Below are 21,295 nucleotides of genomic sequence, written 5' to 3'. Positions count from 1 at the left end.
GTCAGTCCTGTGCATGCTTTTGTGGAAATAGGCTTAAAAATATGGCCTGTTTTACATTTGCCCCCTGGGTGATCATTCGCTTGTCATACGAATCTCTGCTGTAATTTCACATGAATTTGCATCTTTCACACTGTTGGCAACCCCTCTGAATGCAATGTCCATTATGCTGCCGTATGACATACCTGTAAGCTCAAAGCACATGCTAAGACTGAGCAGATAAAAGCCTGTATTGATATACATCAATGAGCCAAAACATTATGACCACCCACAGGTGAATCAAATAACACTGATCGTCTCCAAACAAGGGTACATTTCAAGGTCAGGGTAGATTGGATGGTAAGCGAACGATCGGTTCTCGTAGTTAACATGTTGGATGCAGGACAAATGTGCAGGAGTAAAGACCTGAGTGACTTTGACAAGGGCCAAATTGTTATGGCCAGATGACTGAGTCACAGCATCTCTGAAACGGCAACGCTTGTGTAGTGCTCCCGGTCAGCAGTGGTGAGTACCTACCAACAGTGGTCCAAGGAGGGACAGACCACAAACTGGCGACAGGGTGTTGCAAAATGCACAAGAACAACAAAGGCTGTCCCATCTGGTCCGAACCAACAGAAGGTCTCCTGTGGCACAAGTTACAGAAAATTCAAATGATGGTTACGGGAGAAATGTGTCACAACACACAACTCCATACGCAGCTGCATAGCTGCAGACTGGTCAGAGTGCCCATGATGACCCCTGGCCACCACCGAAAGCGCCTACAATGGGCAAGTGCGTGTCAGAGCTGGACCTTGGAGCAGTGAAGGAAGGTAGCGTGGTCCAATGAGTCCTGTTTTCTTTTAGATCACATGGATGGCCATGTAAGTGTGCACCGTTTACCTGGGAAAGTGATGGCACCAGGATGCACTGTGGGAAGACAACAAGCCGGTGGAGGGGCAATGTTCTGCTGGGAAATCCTGAGTCCAGCCATTTATGTGGACGTCAATTTGACACCTACCACCTCCCTCAAAATCGTTGCAGACCGGGTACACCCCTTCATGGCAATGGTATTGCCTGATGGCAGTGGCCTCTTTCAGCAGGACGATGCACCCTGCCACACTGCACACATTGTTCGGGAATGGTTTGAGGAACATGATGAAGTGTTCAAGGTGTTGCCCTGGCCTCCAAATTCTCCAGATCTCAATGTGATCGAGCATCTGTGGGATGTGCTGGACTGACAAGTCCGATTCATGGCGGTTCCACCTCACAACTTACAGGACTTGAAGCATCTGCTGCTAACGTCTTGATGCCAGATACCACAGGACACCTTCAGGGGTCTTGTGAAGTCCATGCATCGATGGGTCAGTGCTGCGTTGATGACACACGGAGGACCAACAGCATATTAGCCAGGTGGTCCTAATGTTTTGGCTTATTAGCGTATATCCATTAAATGTACCAGTTTGGGTCATTCAAAGTACTGCCATCTAAGAAAAATGATATTATAATTGCTATGGAACAAAACTGCTTCTCTATAATAACTTCCTTTTTGTGTCTAATGCCTATTCGAAAAGTCCTTTGAGATAAATACCAAGGAGCCTGTATTTTTAAGCTTTTTCTATCTGTACCGCATTTTTTCCCCCTGACCAGCTTTTCCAATCTTTAGTCTGCCCCATTTAGTGGCACTAAAAAGCATTTCATCATCTTAAAGCGTAAGCGAGGGGTTGGTTTTTTTCAGTTTCGTTTTTGCCTACTCACATTTAGAAGAAGGATACTAGAAAGGAGTGTAGAAAAGAGTGCAGGGGATGGTGGTGTGGCTCAGACTGAGGCCTGCAGTGTTGTAGAAGAACACCACCTCAACTTCACACAAGTCGAGCAACGTGTTTCAGATGGATGGACGGATAGGCAGACAGATTGGCAGACAGACAGACAGACAGACGGGCAGACAGACGGAGACAGACAGACAGATGGGCAAACAGACGGGGAGACAGACAGACAGAAAGATACATGCATCGAGACATAATGAAGACAAATATATACCTAGACAGATAAATACATAGATGGAGACACAGTGATTGGAATCAATTAGGTAAAGAGATGGATTGCAGGCATTGTTCAAGAGTAGGCCAACCAAGGATGGGAGCTAAAGCAGGATGGATTTCACTCTGCAGTGTCTGTGTGCGGCAAGTCTGAGATATCGTCATTAGCAGTGTGAGCATGTCCACTCCGAGGCCCCTTGCTCTCTCCCTGACCCCAACCTTCACCTCGCTGGACCGGAGATGGAGAGCTAGCAGTCTACACTTAAGACACACACATACACACACGCGTGGCCTGCATCTAAGACTGTAAGACTGACACGCATATAATAAATGACCATTGTAATATGCTGTGTACACACAGACACACATGAGATGTAGACTATGTCAACCCCCCGCCCCCCAACCCAATCATAAACACATCATTACATACTGTTGAGTCCAGACACATGGAGGGGAGGGGGAATCACTAAATCCAGCACTGAAAAGCCTTAGTGATGGGAAAGAGTGAGGCTCTCCCAAGCAGACAAAAGGTCTTCTGGGATCGATAGGTAGTCCTCTGCACTTCTATAATGTGTGGGATAAATGTACACGTACACACACGTACACACACACGCACACTCACACACACATATGCACGCACGCACGCACGCACGCACGCACGCACGCACGCACGCACGCACGCACGCACGAACACACACACACACACACACACACACACACACACACACACACACACACACACACACACATCTACCCATTTGATCAATCTGAAACCCCGTTGCAAAGACTTCTGGATCATCAAGCCACCTTAAAGTCCTCCGGCAAACTCCTGGTCTGCTTTCCATCGCTTGCTACTGTTTGACTCGATCTTCAGAATGGCAGCGGGGAAGTTGCAGGAGCAGCAAAGGTTATTCCCAGATGAAAGAGGCAGAATGATAATAGAGCACAGAGCAGGCACAGAGATGATTAATAAGAGTCTCTTCTCCCATTTGCTGTTCATTAACTCACTGTCCGCCATAATGGCCCGGGCTCAAATGGACGGGGAGGGGAGAGGGAAACGCCAGGTTCAGGGTCATTAGGATGAGCGGAGATGGAAAGAGAGCAACGGCAAAAGAGGGAGAGAAAGAGGGAGGAGAGTGGAGGGTGTGAAGAGAGAGCGCAGTATACAGATTGAGGGAAGGAAAGAAGGAGAAAAGGAGTGCGATGGAGCAACGGGAGCGCTGATCAGTGCAGCAGTTTTCTACATCTTGATCAAGTGTCGCTGTCCTGCCCCGAGGAGGCCACGCAAACTGCATCATTTAGCATGACACGAGAAAACGCTGACACCATTTCAAGGCAAACAATTTTTGTGCCCATTGTCTTCGTGAACCCAAATATTGAAGTGCTGCAAGACACATCAAGTAATCTTGATAGCAATAAAACACGTCTTATGGCCCAGCCATAAAAAAACAAAACAAGAAACAACAACTGCCGCCCACGTTCAGCTGTCTCTGTGATGCTGCTTGCTACCGAGCAAAAAGCATTTTAAAATTTAGGGTAAAGAAAGTAAGGTAAATGATACCTTTGTACACAAGGAGGTATAAAAGAGGCTCGATGCACTGCATTTCAGTTCCAGCTCTGGCAAACTTCAAGCAGAGATAAAAGCATTGGGCATTATGAATTCCTTCTGTTTGTGTATTAAGGGATGAAAAAGAAGGACACACACACACAATTGAAGTTCCGAGCTGCTGCAATGCATTTCAATCTGTCAGAACTAACCTTGTAGATGGGAAAGTATTGACCCGATAGAGAGGGTAAGAAAACAGCCTCCAAATAAGGGGAATATTAAAGAGCTGCAGAACATAGAGCAAGAGAGAGAGAGAGGCAGACAGACAGACAGACAAAGAGAGAGAATTGTCGGGAAAGTCACATCCACTCACACAGGATCTTGTTGCCATGACGTACCTGTGTAAGTTGTTTTATTGCATGTGTTGATGTATATATGTTCTGAATTCGTGCACTCTTATTGTCCTTTATGTGAAAATGCTTTGCAATACAAATGTATATTTGTCATGCTAATAAAAGCAAATTTGAAATTGAAATTTGAGAGGCAGAGACAGTGAGAGAGAGAAGCGAGAGAAGAGAGAGCAACAGAGAGAGACAGAGCGAGAGACAGAGAACGAGAGAAGAGAGAGAGAGAGGCAGACAGAGTGAAAGAGAGAGTGAGAGACACGAGAGCAAGAGAAGAGAGCCAGAGCGAGAGAAGAGAGACAGAGAGAGAGAGCAAGAGAAGACAGGCAGTGAGAGAGAAGAGAGGGAGACAGAGAGACGAGAGTGAGAGCAGAGAGAGACAGAGAGCAAGAAAAGAGAGAGAGACAGAGCAAGAGAGCAAGACAGAGGGACAGAGAGACAGAGAGCAAGGGGATTAATCATTTGAAGAAATATTAAAATTGTCAGGAAAATTTGAAAAGACAAAGAATACTAAAGAATTTCCGAGCTTGGAGTAAATGATGTGGACTGTAGCCATGAGGCAAACAAACCTCCATCTGTCCCAACAAGCTCTATACAACCTATGTACAAACTTGAACCCTTCAAACTGCAACATCCAACATAAATGGAACATGAAAAATTCCCGCAAAGAGATCCATGAAGCGAACTGAATTCAAAAATCCTACTGTGTGCAATTTTTCCATCACTTGGACGCTGGAAGCAGTGTGCTCAGACGTGAGCCACTTCGATATTTCATATTGTAAATGGGAACGTCATTATTTTTAGCAATACAGTGGTATTGTGCGTTCATATTTAATACCCTTCCAGTACTGCGTCAGTCCCTTAAGTGCATCCCTACAGCTCCGATAACGCTGCCAAATGCATCATTATATCATCAGCGTAGCAAAATGCATTGCTATGATAAAGGAGGGGTTATGTGGGGATCTGGATAGTAGGAGAAAGGTGACCTTGCGGTCCCTTCCACATTTTGAAATATCCAAAAATTGTTTGTCCTCATGTACCATGAAGGGGGTTTGATTTTTGTTTGATAAAAAACACGAGGGATAGTCACAGCGAACATATGGTAGTGAAATTGCAGGGCGAGAAGAGGCGAGTTAGTAATACAAAGGAAATTGGATACAGTTACCTAAGCTAACTTCTGAATGGTGCTGGCACGCCTTGTTGTTTTATGGCCAATGAAGGCATGGAAATTATTGTCTGAAAGGTACGTTTTTCACTTACTATTTCATATGGGACATATCACAACCCGTTGGTTCTCAATCTGGTCCTCAGGTACCAACAGCACTGCTTGTTTTCGATTTTACCATCTGGTTCATTACATTCACCTGTTGTTTCAGGTGTAATGCTGCTTTCCAATCACAGCTGGATGTGGGAAGTTCCTAAATTGATATTTCCAACTTGCGACCACAAACCGCTCCAGTATCCGAGGCACACAAAGATTACATCCATCCATCCAGTCAGCCATTATCCAAACCGCTTATCCTGCTCTCAGGGTCACGGGGATGCAGGAGCCTATCCCAGCAGTCATTGGGTGGCAGGCGGGGAGACACCCTCGACAGCCCCCCCCCCCACACACACACACACACAGGGACAATTTAGTACAGCTGATTCACCTGACCTACATGTCTTTGGACTGTGGGAGGAAACCAGAGCACCCGGAGGAAACCCACGCAGACACGGGGAGAACATGCAAACTCCACAGAGAGGACGACCCGGGACAACCCCCAAGGTTAGACTACACCGGGGTTCGAACCCAGGTCCTTCTTGCTGTGAGGCAACCACGCTAACCACTGCGCCACAATGCCATTCAAACATTACATATTATTAAGAAATTGAAAAAATCACTGAACTTTAGAAGGTGTTTATTTTATAATGGTATGGACAACTGAAATATCAATAGAAAAGCTACCTGGCACATTGCAACCAGTTTGCAGAAGATAAACAATACATAAAATTAAGAAATTTGACTCAACAATGAATTTTAATAGCTTACCGTTTTCTTTAGACATTTGTTTACCATTCATGGACTACTCTACCTTGCATGCTGCCATGTTTGCTTGACATCACATAACAACCTCTTGGTGAACATGAAGTTTACTAGTTGGCCCTCTGACATCGACTGACATTTTCTGTTGTGATTTTCCTAATAGGCGGTTGAATACGCTGACTTTACAAGTTGCCTGGAGCGCAGCATAAAACCTTCCTGACTGGAGGCTGGACTAACTTAAACAACAAACAGGTGAATGTAATGAACAATTTGGCAGAATAGATAACCAGAGGACCTGATTGACACGCACCGTCATTGCCCATTATTCAACAAGTAGGAAGTAGGAGTGGTAAAATGGTCAATGGATTACATTGATATAGCTGCAACAGCCACTCAAAGCACTTTTACAATCAATGAATGCCTCACATGAACCAACGCACAAACACATACACCGACTTCGGTGTCAGCCATGCAAGGTGCCACAGCCAGCTCATCGGGAGCAGTACGGGGTGTCTTGCTCAAGGACACCTCGGCATTCTTGCAAGGAAGAGCTGAGAATCGAACCAGCAACCCTCCAGTTACCGGACGACCTGCTCAATCTCCTGAGCCAGTGGCCCAAGTGGACAGCAGAATCATTATACCAACACATTGCTGGGTATATTTCATAGCACCCAAACAACTAAACTACATAATGCAACACAATATTCACCATTCACTGCTGATCCTCATATTTCTGACAGTGTCTCAGTGCTCTCACACAGTGGATGGCTGAGGCTGGCTCCAGTCGAATGCTTTGACAAATAACGATCCAAAATTAATGTGATATTCTTATCACATGTGGGAAATGTGGATCTGAAATCCAACAAAGATCAACTCTTTGTTTGTGTGTGGGTGTAAGAGAAAATATGTAACCCGGTGAAATAAGAGTGAGAGGCGCCCACAGAGCTCTGTTTGTGTAAAGCGTGGTGTTTTCATCTGCCCTGCTAGAGACCACAGCTCTGTAACGCCTCTGGAAACCTGGATTATGGTGATGGCATTATTCTACTTTCCTAATGCTCCGCTATCAAAACCACATCTAACAGGTACCGAGACCAGAGCCCACATGAAAACAAGGTGGCTCTGAGTAAAAATCATTCCCTATTATGTTCCTCTTCTGACTGAAACGGCACACCTGTAAACAGCACTATCATTAGTCCACTATCTGGGTCCTGAAACGCACTGGGAGGACTGAGCGAAATGACTGTTGAGAATAGGGGAGTAAGCGAGAAACAGAGAGAGAGGGAAGTGTGAGAGAGGGGGCATGCGAACTGTGGAGAAGAGTGATGGAGCAGGTGGACTCTCATCCATCTTGTCCCCACTGATGGTTATATGACTGGGTGCCGCAGGCTTGCTGTCACCCACCATGATGGATGAGAGATAAGTAGTGGAAAACCTGCATGTAGATTCTAACGACAGAACTGTAGGACTCTTACAAAAAAAAAAAAAGGTCCATCATAGTATAAGAGTGGACACAGCCTGGAATCATGGGGAATCTACATAGGTACAACGGCACTGTGTACAGCCAGCATGGCTGACATGCTAGAGTATGCATCAGAGTTTTATGCTCGGTGTGGTGATTTTCCTGAAGCGAATATGGGATAACAACTGTGCCCAGTTCACTGACCTGCATTTTAAGATCTGGTCAGGGAATTTTCTCGGTCACAGTGACATGTCAGGATATGATTTACCATCAGTCGACATGCACACTGAACCATTTACACCGTATGATTGGGGCTGTGCCTTTTGCAGAAGTAAAGCAACCAACAGGCTCGAAAAAGAGGTAAGTTCCCTGCAATGGGTTGAGCACAGCAAAAGCACAGCGTTTCCACAGAAAACAAATCACGTAAAAGCAAATTCACCAAGTCCATACTTGGTTTGGACTCAAAGCACCAGTAGTGCTTTGCATCTGTGGCACTGTGTTGCCTTGTTTTTCATCACTCCTCCCTCACCTAGCTGTCTGTTCTTCCTGAGTCTTTGTCCTCATCCAAGCCTGCAGAACTGTGTAGATAAATTGATATCTACAGCAGAAGAACATACGCTCCTGCATCCTTCTTTCATCTCACCTGCCAGTTCGTCGGCGAGCTGTTCGAGCTGCCACTGCCCCTGGAATGATGCTGATGCCATATGCACCCACTGTGGTTATTTGGGTGTGTTTATGGGAGATTGGGCGCATGGCAGACTTGCCAGTTACTACAGTCTAATTAGTGGCTAGCGTGCCTAATTTCTGTGAAGTCTGGTAACCTCATTAAGGTAAATAATTTGTTTTCATCAGCAACAAAGACTCATGGAGAGTCCCAGCGGGTGCTGATTTGACTACATCAATTAGACCAACCTTATTTGTCCAGATCAGGCTAATGTATCTGACACAAGTAACATTTCAAGGAATCATCACATACCCATTGACCTAGATAGATCGGTATAATAACTTTTTTCGGTTGTTACTGTATGTAAAATATCGGCTCCTCGAAAACGGCGTGTATGTCACAATAAGATGATTTTTTTTTAACGTCAAAAAAGAAAAAGAAGGTCGCACACTTCTGAAACTTCTCCCTTGAGGTGTCATTACTGGTTGTTTGAATATCAATCAGTAGCTGCGGTTACGTGGACAGTATTTCTTCAACCTGATTGAAATCCTTCCGGTTAGAGATTCCAACTTAACTGTTTACATGGAGGCTAAATGAAGTGATCCGATAAGATGTGCATTTACATGCCCCAAAGCATTTAATCAGAATATAACTTTTTTGATATGTGCAAAGTGGTTCCGCCTGCTGTGATGCGTCTAATCTGCTAGAAGAAGAAAGAGGAAGAAGAAGATGAAGAAGAAAAAGAAAGAAGAAGAAAGAAGACAGAGGACAAAGAAGAAAGAAGAAGAATAAAGAATAAAGAAGAAGAAGGAGCAGCAGCAGCAGCCTGATGGACCCAATATTTGCATTTCTGTTGTTCTCTCTAATTAGGCAGCAATCGAGGTGTTCAACAATCCTGAAATATTGTCAACAAAAAAGTTATATTCGCCACAGACCAGTTTTGTTTTGCTACCGCTATGTTTCTGTCCCGGTGGCCTGTCCAGCGTGTCTCCCCGCCTGCCACCCAGTGACTGCTGGAATGGGCTCCAGCATCCCCACGACCCTGAGAGCAGGATAGGTGGTTAAGATAATGGATGGATGGATGGATGGATGGTTATTAGGTGCTAGTATTTTCCTATTGAACGGATTATCAAAGGCTTACACCACCCCTCTCAACCCGATGGAAATTTCCTTCCGATCGGGTCGGATCGGGTCAGTCTCTTCCGATTGAGGTGGTTACATAAGGCGTTTTCATTCTGATTGGGCTATTACTACTATTATTATTCCGATTATTAGTGGAATATCAGGGTCTATGTAAATGCAGCTAAAGATAAGTACGGTGAGAAATTTCTTTTCTTTTTTTTCAGTTGGAAGTCAAAAAGCAAATTGAAATGGCCTTCACACACTTACATGGGACAGAATCCATCCGAGCCCACGTGGGATTTAGCAAGACTAGTATTTTAAACAGTGGATAATTACTGATCCTTTGTGGCTTTCTAAAGTTGGAACACTTTCTCCGAAGCGACTGCATAATCCCAATCACAATTTGCGATGCTAATTTTTCCCCGATTTTTCTCTCATACATTATTTTTAGAATTTGCTTACTGCGTCTCAGTAGAATCTATTTGGTGCCATCCACCCTCTGAGAAGTTACCGGAAAAAAAAGGAAGACTGTTTTCACAAAAAGGTTTTTGGTGTTAAAGCCATCCGGGAAGAGGTCTCTTTGTTCAGTTCTCGGGTCATGCTGTGCAGTCACAGAGTCAGTCTCTCTCTCTCTCGCACGCTCTCTCTCTGTGAGCCCGTCTGTGTGCGAAACTGCGAAAACTAGGGGAGCAAAGTCAAAAAGTTCTTGAGGTCACACTCACCCTGACCCAATTCCCAGCAGTGAATCACGCTCCCCTTTACACAATCTGCACATACCTGCCACACGACTGAATCGCTGCCATGCATAAACTCACACACACACACACACACACACACACACACACACACACACACACACACACACACACACACACACACACACACACACACACACACACACAATCTTCTTGCCTCTCTGTTGTCATCTCCTTTTACCAAACGAAGACTGAACATATGCACCGTGAGCACACAATCCTCTAATCGCCCCGTACCGCATGCCTTTCTCCATGCTCCTTTCCCGTCTCTTTCTTCTCCTTCTCCTCTGTTCTGTGGTACCTAATTGAGATTCAGGCCCGCAGATGGATATGTCATGGATCCAGGTTCGATGTCTGTGTTACACATCCAGCTATCTGTAGACCGGAGACATGAAAGGGATCCCCTGGCTTCAAGGCCCCCTGTATCATCTAAGCAATTAAAGCAGCCGCCCGCCATGAGAAGTGAGTGCAAGGCTTCACTCAGACGGCTGTAATTGCAGTTTCTGGTGATATTCATACTCCAGTCTGCTTACTTTGTAGTGTGACAAGCCCGGCACGTTCGGCCGACCCAAAACTTGTGTCTAATTAATTTGAATCTGCCATTTGCGTAATCGGATGTTTATGTGCGCGTAATGCATTCTCACTTTTTCCAGAAACATCTGTGAGTGTTTGAAGAGACTTGGGGTGGTCGGGGCTTTGACTCTCAAGCGTGCATCAGTAAACTTTCTGACTGGTTTTTGAGATTAACCCTGAGGTGTTTAAAATTTAAAAAAAAAATTCTAGGTTCAGTGGCATTAATGGGGTAAATTGAAATTATACATATCTCTCATATTTGAAAAAAGCTCAGAAATAGGATTTTGTTTGGGGGGGTGCTATTCAATAGGCCCAGGCAAGAAGAGGTGGTACGGTTGGTTGGGATCAGACTTTTTCCGATCAGTCAGAGTTGTAAACAACATTAATACTTTTTTCTTTTCTTTTTTTTGCATATGTGATGTGTCTCTGAATAAAAATACTTGAAACGCTGAGCATTCGGGACTGGGTAAAGCGTTTCAACCAGCAGGGGTGCGATACCGCCAGATTTAATACAGGAAATGCGGACATTATCATATTTGCACAGGAACGTTGAGATTACATCCAGAAAAACAGCAAACAACGAGGACACCAGCCTCAGACGCAACCATATTGTTATTCCATATGTGGCAGGGGTTTGAACAGAATCTGCGGCGAACACAACATCGCTGTGAATTTCAAATTTGGCAACCCGCTGAGACAACACCCAGTCCACCCGGAGGACTGCATACCAAAACAAACACGCTGCAATGTGGTCTAGACGGTAAAGTGTGGTGAGCGGTGCACTAATTTGTACACAGACCCAGCAGCCACTACACAAACACATGTCACAGCACAGGACAGCAAACCACCCGGGACAGGACTCAGTGGTTTGCGCTCACATACAAGAAAAGAACCACGGTTTTGAGGAGCAGGATGTACACATTCAACACAGGGAGGACGGATGGTTTAAAAGGGGAGTCAAAGAGGCCATATATGTTAAACCGGAACAACCCTCTCTAAACGGGGGTGTATGGTTATGGCGTCTGTCCACTGCTCATCACGCTGCCTGGGTCACCTCTCTGGGCCGTAGAATCAGGAATCAGGAACACTTTGTCATTTCATTTCATGTACTTGCGCCCATCAAATGAAACAAAATATCGTTTCCCCCAGCCCACAGCAGTGCAACACAATGTCAAAAACACATATCTAGAAACTACAAGAACACACATATCAAACTACCAAAAAAAAATTTACTGTCCAAGAGAATGAACGCCAGGATGATGTCGGAACTGCCAGTCTGCATGGGCTAGTCGGAATGATGTCTGGCTAGCTTAGCCTGCCTCGCTTCCGAATCCTGTCAGACCACCCTCGGTATTTCCTCCTTGGGTGCAGCTTCAGGCAGGGCTGTGGTCCCTGGGCCCACAGGATGCAGCAGACCAGGCTCCCTCAGCCAATCAAACGCCAGCTCTCCCAGCCAGACACCTTCGACACACCTCCCCGCACTCCACAGAACAACACTAAAAACACCGTCAATGCCAGGCAAGGCCACCACCAGAAAGCGCCCGGTGCCATCAGAACTGCCGGTCCTCATGGGCTAGCAGCCAGCCCAGCCTGCCCTGCTTCCGCGTCCCATCAGACTGCCCTCGGTTCTTCCTCCTCAGGCGCAGCTCCAGGCAGGACCATGGTCCCTGGGCCCACAGGACACAGCAGACCAATTTCTCCCAGCCGATCCAGCACCAGCTCTCCAAGCCATCAAACAAAGACGTGGACAGACGTGGACAAAGACACTGCATGGATGGTATTGGGTGAGGCTGCTACAAACAGGAATTTGCACATGGTGGCACGGCGTAGAGGTGGCCCAGGTGAGTGACGTCATGTTCAGGGCATGCCGCAAGAATGCATGCTCTGAACGGCTGTTCCCACCCAGGTCCTCTTTCAAAAAGAGGCGTGGTGCTACCATGAGGATAAAGAGAGTTTACTCTACCCAGCATCAGAACGGAAGAAAAGAAGCTATTTGGATGAATGGCGAAACATCTTCAAACTGAAAACTAACATTCAGTAGATAAATTTAAACCTCTCCTGGATAGATATTTTACTACCTAAATAATGAAATGAATCTCCACTGATGTTTCATCCATCCGCTCTCATCCGTGAATTTCAGCTTTTCATTCAAAAATGTATCTAGGTGTGCAGTTAATCTTCCCCCCCCCCCCCATTGCACCCGGCCAATTACCCCACTCTTCCAAGCCTTCCTGGTTCTCCACCCCCTCAACCGCTTCAGGGAGGGCTGCAAACTACCACATGCCTCCTCTGATACATGTGGAGTCGCCAGCTGCTTCTTTTCACCTGACAGTGAGGAGTTTCACCAGGGGGACGTAGCACATGGGAGGATCACGCTATTCCCCCTAGTCCCCCCCCCCCAACAGGCGCCCTGACCGACCAGAGGAGGCACTAGTGCAGCGACCAGGACACATACCCACATCCGGCTTCCCACCCGCAGACACAGCCTATTGACCCTCCGCTAAGCCACGCCCCTAAACGCAGACTGGCCAGTCACAGTGCAGCATAGGACAGCGGTCTGACACTTTCACGGCGGCGCTCCGTTGACTCCCACGCAAAAATTTCTGATTTTCTTCATTTTCAAGCTGGTTTTGTGGACTTTTAGCTAGTTATGGTTAAACATTGTGCCTGGAGCACTTGTAACAGTGACACTCGTTACCCGGAGAGGTTGGAAGGAGATGTACATTTTTTTCCCTTTCCAAAACCAAAATCAAACCCTGAAAAGTGTAGGCTGTGGATAAAGCAATGTGGACGTCCTCAAATCCAGTTGAACCCCTCCAAGATCAACAAGCACAGCTTTGTCTGCTCCAAGGTAAGTTATTACTTTTATTAACTGTAAAATAATGTTAAAGCTTGACGGACTTAGCAACAGTAACTGGGGGGGGGGGGGCTTAGCGAATGGTCAATTGTGTCCATGGGGATGCCCGACCAAGCCGGAGGTAACATGGGGATTCAAACCGGCGATCCCAGTGTTGGTAGGCAACCAGATAGACCGCCACGGCACCCAGACACCCATGCAGTCAATCTTTAAGGATTCTCTAATTCATTGCTAATTAAAAAAAAAAAAATTCAGATGTGTGCTGAATGGAAATTATTATCTGTGCAATGAGCACCACTATTCTAATATACAAACAACACCACATTCTGGAAACTGAAAGGAGCCTGGACATAGTGACAGTGGCAAATGGGAAAATGTTATAAACCTGCAGCACAGGCTTACAAATGCACCAGTTTCTACAAAAACACAACCAAAAATGTGATCTGTGGTCACAGAACCACGTGTATCCCCAGTAATCTGCAGACATCTACATGGAGCCGACCTGGACAGAACCCAACCTCGTAACAGCAGAACCATCGCCTGTCTGCAAACGACTTTCCAGACACGCACCTGTGAACTGTAGGTGATATCAAACAGACAGTATCAAACACAGGATATTAAATTTCTGTACAGAGAGCGCTTGCTGACTGGCTGACTCTGACTGACAATGTGATTGGTTGGCTCATTGGCCTTGGCAGGGCATGCTGGAGATTTCAGTCCCCTCCAGAATGAAACTACAGCTGCTCTCCAAGTGCATGCTGTTTGTTTTTTTTTTCCCAAACATTCCCTGTAATTAGACTGATTGAGGGCCGCCAGTGATCTGCACACTGAGCCACACATGCACACACATGCGCACACACACACACACTTGCATGCTCGCCCGTCAACCTGCCAGTGAGTTTCACTCCCTGCTGCCGTTTCTTTTCCCATCACCCCATCTGGTTTAGCAGACTTGCCACAAGACAGGATGGTAACTTTCATAAACAGGAAAATAAGCCAAAGATAACAGGAGTACAAAAATGTCTTGTGCCGGGGAGGTGCCGCAGATCTGAGACAAAGGTGTCTGGGGCTTGTTTAGTATCCTAAATATGATTAAAAGCTTTACAAACTCCAAACTTTTTCTGACCTCTGAATATTAGCTCCACTGTACACCATTACAGCGCCACTGTACAACATTACTATACGCATGCTCTCTGAATAAGCCACCTGGCACTGACGGCGTTGATTTCAGTGTTTTGCTGCTTATTGCTTTCGTTAAGTCTGACTTTGAAAAGCGCAGGAACAAAAGAAGGAGAGAACGCCGTGTCCCAAAAGTGAGGAACGCTACCGAGTTCCCAGCACTTATGGTTTCCCATGAATGTGCTTGACAAAAATGAAACCATGAGAAGACAAAAGAGGTGTAATCCGATTTCATAGGCAATATTCATGAACTTTGCAACAAAAAAAAGGAAAACGAAATCCAGTTCTTGGAGAGCAGCATAAGGACTCCAAAATCACCCACTGTTTTTCACCTCCCCAGCGCAAAAGTGATTCGAGTCATTAAAATCTCCTCAAGTAATTGCAGCTCATCCATGGCAGAGTAAATATTCAATTAATGGCAACATTTTAATAGCTGCAATTTCTTCAATCCTGCACACATAACCTTGATGCATGCCTCCCCTTCATTAATTAATATTTCTATTCAGAGATCAATTTAATTTCCTTTATCTATTCATTAGCCCACCATACAAGTCAGCATGGGGGGGGGGGGCGCAAAAACATGACAAGGGTACCCTACCCCTTTTCTTCCTTCACTCCACTCCCTCTATGATTCCCTTCCTCTTTCTCTAATTTGTTCCCTTGAGTAGTCCTCCAACCATCTGTGCGGGGATGGCCACCTTTTCTCTTTGGTTTTCGCCCAGACAGAGAGTGAGCGTAGGTTGTCTGTGTTAAGGTGTACTGAGCTGAGGTCTACCAAGTGGAGTGGAAGCTCTTTACTGGTCTCTGTTGCATGTTTGGCCAAGGCTGACTGACTGCCAAACTGCCAGAGACAGAGCTGGGATGAATCAGCACTGACAAGGTGAAGCCAACTTCGTGTTTGCTGGTTGACAGCTCAGGTGCTCAGAGAGATGGAGACACAACAGATTACATTTAGGCCATTGCCGAGAGAGAGAGAAGAGAGGGGGGGGGGCGAGAGAGAGACAGAGAGCGTAGAAAATGGGTTTTGGATAGTGAAAACTTTCTGGGTGATAAATGAGGAAGTTGCAGCTTGGTTTGTTTGGATGTCGTCCAGAAAAATGTCTGCCAGCCAAACAAGCAGAAACCAAACAAGTGTGTTTAAAATTCTCTTTGTAGCAAAACTTATTGCACCAAATGTGATTCCTTACAGGCAAGTTCAGGGTTTTGTTGTTTGGTTGTTGTTTGTTTTGGGTTTTTTTTTTTACAGCCTGGGTCTTATTTCTTAGTTTTTGCATTCATGCATAGCAGTTATAATATTAGTTTACTCACTTGCATTGAGGTGATTTTGGATGTGGGACCACTGCTGGACTCAACAGTGTGTTGATGGGGCAACCAAACACAAGCAACAGACATGTTTCAACAAGTCCAATTTAACCTAATTATCTAAATGGCATATTTGGAAGTGAAAATAAAAGTTTAAGTTAAAGCTTACCACCCAAAATGTCCAATATTACTGATGGTCCATCACAACCTCTTCCTCCTGGCTAATCCTTGTCCTGCACCTCTAACTATCCCTCACTTCTTCCCTTTCAGGATTATTCACTGCAACATATTTAAGCTTGCTCTTTTATTGCCTCCTGGCCAGATTATCTAGTCGCTATTGTCATGTATGCATAGCCCTGCTCACAGCTATTTACCTTGCCTAATTGTAAGTGCTGGTTTTGTTTGTTTTGCCTTATTTTGTATTCTCATCGATATTGCCGAGTAAAGGCCTTTCCAGCTCTTGAACTACTGCATGACTCGGCCTGGTTTGAGTCTGAGGTCCCATCTCAAACCATGTCAGGCAGAGCTACCTCCCGGTACAAACCGCAAGAATGACCAGCAAAGGGGGGCGTCCGGGTGGCATGGTGGCCTATTCCGTTGCCTACCAACACGGGGATCGCCGGTTCGAATCCCCGTGTTACCTCCGGCTTGGTTGGGCATCCCTAAAGACAGAATTGGCCATGTCTGCGGGTGGGAAGCCTAATGTGGGTATGTGTCCTGGTCGCTGCACTAGCGCCTCCTCTGGTCGGCCGGGGCACCTGTTCAGCGGGGAGGGGGAACTGGGGGGAATAATGTGATCCTCACATGTGCTACATCCCCCTGGTGAAACTTCTCACTGTCAGGTGAAAAGTAGCGTCTGGTGACTCCACATGTATCGGAGGAGGCATGTGGTAGTCTGCAGCCCTCCCTGGATCGGCAGAGGGGGGTGGAGCAGCGACTGGGACGGCTAGGAAAATAGGGTAATTAGCCAAGTACAATTGGGGAGAAGAAGGGGGAATCCCCCCCCCCAAAAAAGAAAAAAGAATGGCCAGCCTACAGTTAGTACTCATCAACTAACTACCCAGTCAGTCCAATGAAGTGACAGACGATGGAAAATCATCTACACTGTTTAACTTAGACACCATTTTTTCCCCTCCAAGGACAGAGTTAAGGCTCACAATCATGGTTGCCACGCATATAATATGCTGTTGTAAAGCCGTATCCAGCAGAGGTCCTGTTTTCATAATCTCCAAAATGAGGCCGATGAGTAAAATTTCATAAACGGATATGCACGACGGCGACAAACTACGAAAATAAAACTCCAGTTGTAAAAAAACAAATACTGAATTTCCCTTTAGTGCTTGAACATCGGCCCCTGATTATACTAACGAAATGAAACGGGAACCCTCTCAGTCTCTCTCTGGGACAACCTAGTAGCAATTAAAGTGTGTGGCAGTGGATTGATAACCCTTCTAGAGCCATGGGGGGTAATATACGTAGGCACGTGCGCTCCTTTCGGCGCTCCCTTCGCCCGAGACTCGCCACACATACTCATATATTCATCATCTAATCATGGCATTAATTCAGACATGCATCCTTCTCTCCATCTGGGAAAGTATTCCAATTAGTTGTTGTCATATGGCACCGGATGGAGGCAGAGTTTTGATACACACTATCCTTAGCAAACTACGGTACAGAATAAGGCACAAAAAAACCCCCCAGCAAACAAACACACAAAAACATATGGTTGTTTTGTCTGCCTGAATGCTACAGAATAATGTTATATTGTTTGTTGCAACCCTAAGCATGAGTCAAGGTTTTTTTTCTTCTTTCAGACTAGTACATTTTTTCAGGTGCCCCAAAACCCGATATGCCATTTTTTTTTTAACAGGTGAATTGTTTTGCATTGTATCTGTTGAAGATCGTTCATGCCACACAAATACCCTAGCAATCCGCCAACAGAAGCATCGATCAGGGATACAGAGCAAAAACCCTCACTGAACTGTAAAAGAGTACAGTAAAATGACACATACACACATACACACACACACACACACACACACACACACACACACACACAATAGTGACCCCACTGTGTAAGGTTGCCCAAACACACTGAAGTTGCAACCATCAAAAACAAAGCAGCAGCATTCATCAGAGAAAAGGACCAGCATGTGTGCGTGTGTGTGTGCGCGTGTGTGTGTGTGTGTGTGTGTGTGTGCGTGCGTGCGTGCATGTCCTTACCTTCCGTCCACCTGTGTTCAGCTTTATGGGTGTGAGGAAGGGGTCAAAGATCATGTGGCTGGTCTCGATGTTGACAGGAGACTGCCTCTTCCCAACTGAGCACAGGTTCCAGGCAGAGTTTACCAGCCCCCAGAAGGACGGCACTGAAATAAACAAAGACAGGACAGAGGTACATACAACAGGATCAGCATCCGCACTAACAAAATAGCAATATTTTGGAACGGTGGGATTTGTTGTTTTTGTCTGCCTCTGCTACAGTCTGATACATCACATAACACCCGGGGCTCATCCACTTCTTAACGTCCATGAAAAAGCCACAGATGAGTGTAACGCCCAACAACGCTTCAGACTGGCTGCTTGCATGCTCAATACAGTAGCATGGTCTTACTTTTCCATTTTGGAATAAATTGTAAATGTCTCATCAGCAGGGCCACCCATAAGGGGGGGAAACTTTCAGGGGCCCAGCCGCTAGGGGTGCCCATGGAGGCCAGCAATAATCCTCCATCCATCCATCCATTATCCAAGCTGCGTATCCCAATCATGGTCACAGGATGCTGAAGGTGGCAGGCGGGGAGACACCCTGGACAGGCTGCCAGTCCATCACAGGGCCAACACATTCACACCTAGGGACAATTTAATATGGCCGATTCACCTGACCTACATGTCAATAATAATAATAATAATAATAATAATGCAATAATAATCACATTCATCCTAAACATAAGCAATGACATTGGCAATACTTGCCACTGAGTGTGAACGGGCTACACAGATGGACCCCCCCCCCCTTTCTCCTCAGTTGTATATGGCCAACCACCCCTCTCTTCCGAGCCATCCCGGTCACTGCTCCACCCCCTCTGTCAATCCAGGGAGGGCTGCAGACTACCACGTCTCCTCAAATACATGTGGAGTCGCCAGCTGTTTCTTTTCACCTGACAGTGAGGAATTTCACCAGCGGGACGTGGCGCATGGGAGGATTATGCTATTCCCCCAGGTCTCCTTCCCTCCTGAACAGGCGCCCCGACCGACCAGAGGAGGCGCTAGTGCAGCGACCAGCACACATACCCACATCCGGCCTCCCACCCGCAGACACAACCGTGTCCGCATGGATGCCCAACCAAGCTGGAAGCAACACGGGGGGACCGAACCAGGATCCCCGTGTTGGTAGGCAACGGAATAGACTGCCACGTCACCTGGACACCCCATCAGATGGACTTGAAAGACAATATAAAGTATTTTGCATCCAGTAAGACAAGGAGGATGGCTGAATAAGAGGCAAAGATGAAGCCGCAAGATAAAAAAATTTCTACTGAAAAATGAGTGATGTAAGTATAGCAGATCTTTGTTGACCATGGTGTGTTTCAGTGTGTCAAAGAGTTCTATTATGGTGTGTGTGTGTGTGTGTGTGTGTGTGTGTGTGTGTGTGTGTGTGTTTGGCAATTAGACTAATTTGGTGATATGCTCAGTCAGGATGGCAGCCAAATAAAGAAAGGTCGACATTAGGAGATGCTTTACAACAAGTCAAAGTTTCTCTCAGAGCATGCGCATGCGGTTGATATGAGGAAAGCAGATTAGGGGGCGGGGGCGGGGGGGGGGCATTCACCGGACCTTTTCAGGGACCCAGCCATTTCTGTGCACGGGCCTGCTTATCAGCATTACAGGCTTGAGCATCACCTTTACACAAACATTACTTATCTTGGAGACAGCTGAGATTGCCAGACTCAAACTGAAAGCATGCGAGGGCAATATCCAAAACACAAGCACTGTAAGCAGAACTAATCTGTGGCGTCTTCTAGCATTTCAGTCACAATCTTTCGCTGAAGAGAGGAGATACTACAAAACTATGGTCCTTTTCTCAGCAATGTATAATCGGCTGGGATAATCAGCTAACGCATGCACTGTAAGGCTGACAGGACATGATGACACAGTGAGAGAATGTCAGCACCGTGGGAGTGATAGGCATCTCAGCCAGTCATTTCCTTATGTAAGACTTGGCTACCGGGGGCCAACAATTCATCTCCAGCTCAGAGTGGGAAGCGTGGCTTATCACTCTAAAATCCAGGAGACTAAGAGGCAGCTCCACTGCAGTATCTCCTATAGCCTAAAGCTGCATTTCCATTTAGGAACAGGGGTATTACACGTAGACAAGTCACTGGAATTGTGCAAAGCAAATTCTACTTTAAGGGATTTCTAACAGACTGAAGGATAATTTGCCAATATGTAAATGTTGTAATGAATCACAGAAGAGGCAGGCAGTTCGACAGCGTCAGTTCAAAGTTTAAGACTCAGCAAGTTGACAACTCTGGTGATGGTCTGCGTTACTCAGAGACATGCTTTGCAAAGTTTGCACTAAATCGTACCAAAGATTAAGCTTTCCTAGCAAAGAAGAAACACACGGCAGTATTTTCATCACCCTGCCCTGCTGGGACGTGGCCTTCAAGTTTACGTATGCATGAATGGCATAATGTATATAACCACACAGCAAAAGTTCCATCAAAATAACTTATCTATGGTGACCGGGTAGTGTGACAGCCTATTCCGTTGCCTACCAACACGGGGATCGCTGGTTCGAATCCCCGTGTTGTCTCCAGCTTGGTCAAGCGTCCCCTCAGACACAATTGCCTGTGTCTGCGGGTGGGAAGCCGGATGTGGATATGTATCCTGGTCGCTGTACTAGCGCCTCCTCTGGTCAGTCATGGGCCTGTTCGGGGAGGAGGGGGAACTGTGGGGAGAATAGTGTGATCCTCCCACGCGCTACGTCCCCCAGGCAAAACTCCTCACTGCCGGGTGAAAAGAAGCGGCTGGCAACTCCACATGTATCGGAGGAGGCATGTGGTAGTCTGCGGCCCTCCCCAGATCGGTAGAGGGGGTGCAGCAGCAACCGGGACAGTTCAGAAGAGTGGGGTGACTGGACAGATACAATTGGGGAAAAGGGGGGGGGCTTATCTAATAACAAGTACAGCTAATCTGGCTGTCGGAGTTCATAGTTTTGTTTTCTCATAATTGCTTTGAAAGCTGCCAAAACAATTTAAAAAGCTTTTGGCTAGCTAAGCTTGAAATCATTGGTCGGATTTAAATGAGTTTAATTGACATGAGTGACTAGACTTAGTGCATTCTGTGAACTTTAAGGCATACTGATACTAGATAAATTCCATATCACAGAGGAGTCATGC

The 21,295-nt window shown here is 46.2% G+C and overlaps 1 protein-coding gene across 1 annotated transcript in view; it reads right to left on the bottom strand.

Moving 5' to 3' along the window:
* LOC130127116 (carbonic anhydrase-related protein 10-like) overlaps window positions 1-21,295 on the bottom strand; it is a 203,030-nt gene that overhangs the window by 74,501 nt on the left and 107,234 nt on the right. The window contains exon 2 of the mRNA XM_056296689.1: window positions 18,123-18,265. Coding sequence (XP_056152664.1) covers window positions 18,123-18,265 — 143 coding nt within the window. The remainder of the gene's footprint in view (window positions 1-18,122; window positions 18,266-21,295) is intronic.

The sequence above is a fragment of the Lampris incognitus genome, chromosome 17 (genome assembly GCF_029633865.1).
Source record: "Lampris incognitus isolate fLamInc1 chromosome 17, fLamInc1.hap2, whole genome shotgun sequence".
NCBI classification, from domain to species: Eukaryota; Metazoa; Chordata; class Actinopteri; order Lampriformes; family Lampridae; genus Lampris; species Lampris incognitus.
This window is presented reverse-complemented; position numbering and strand designations above follow the sequence as displayed.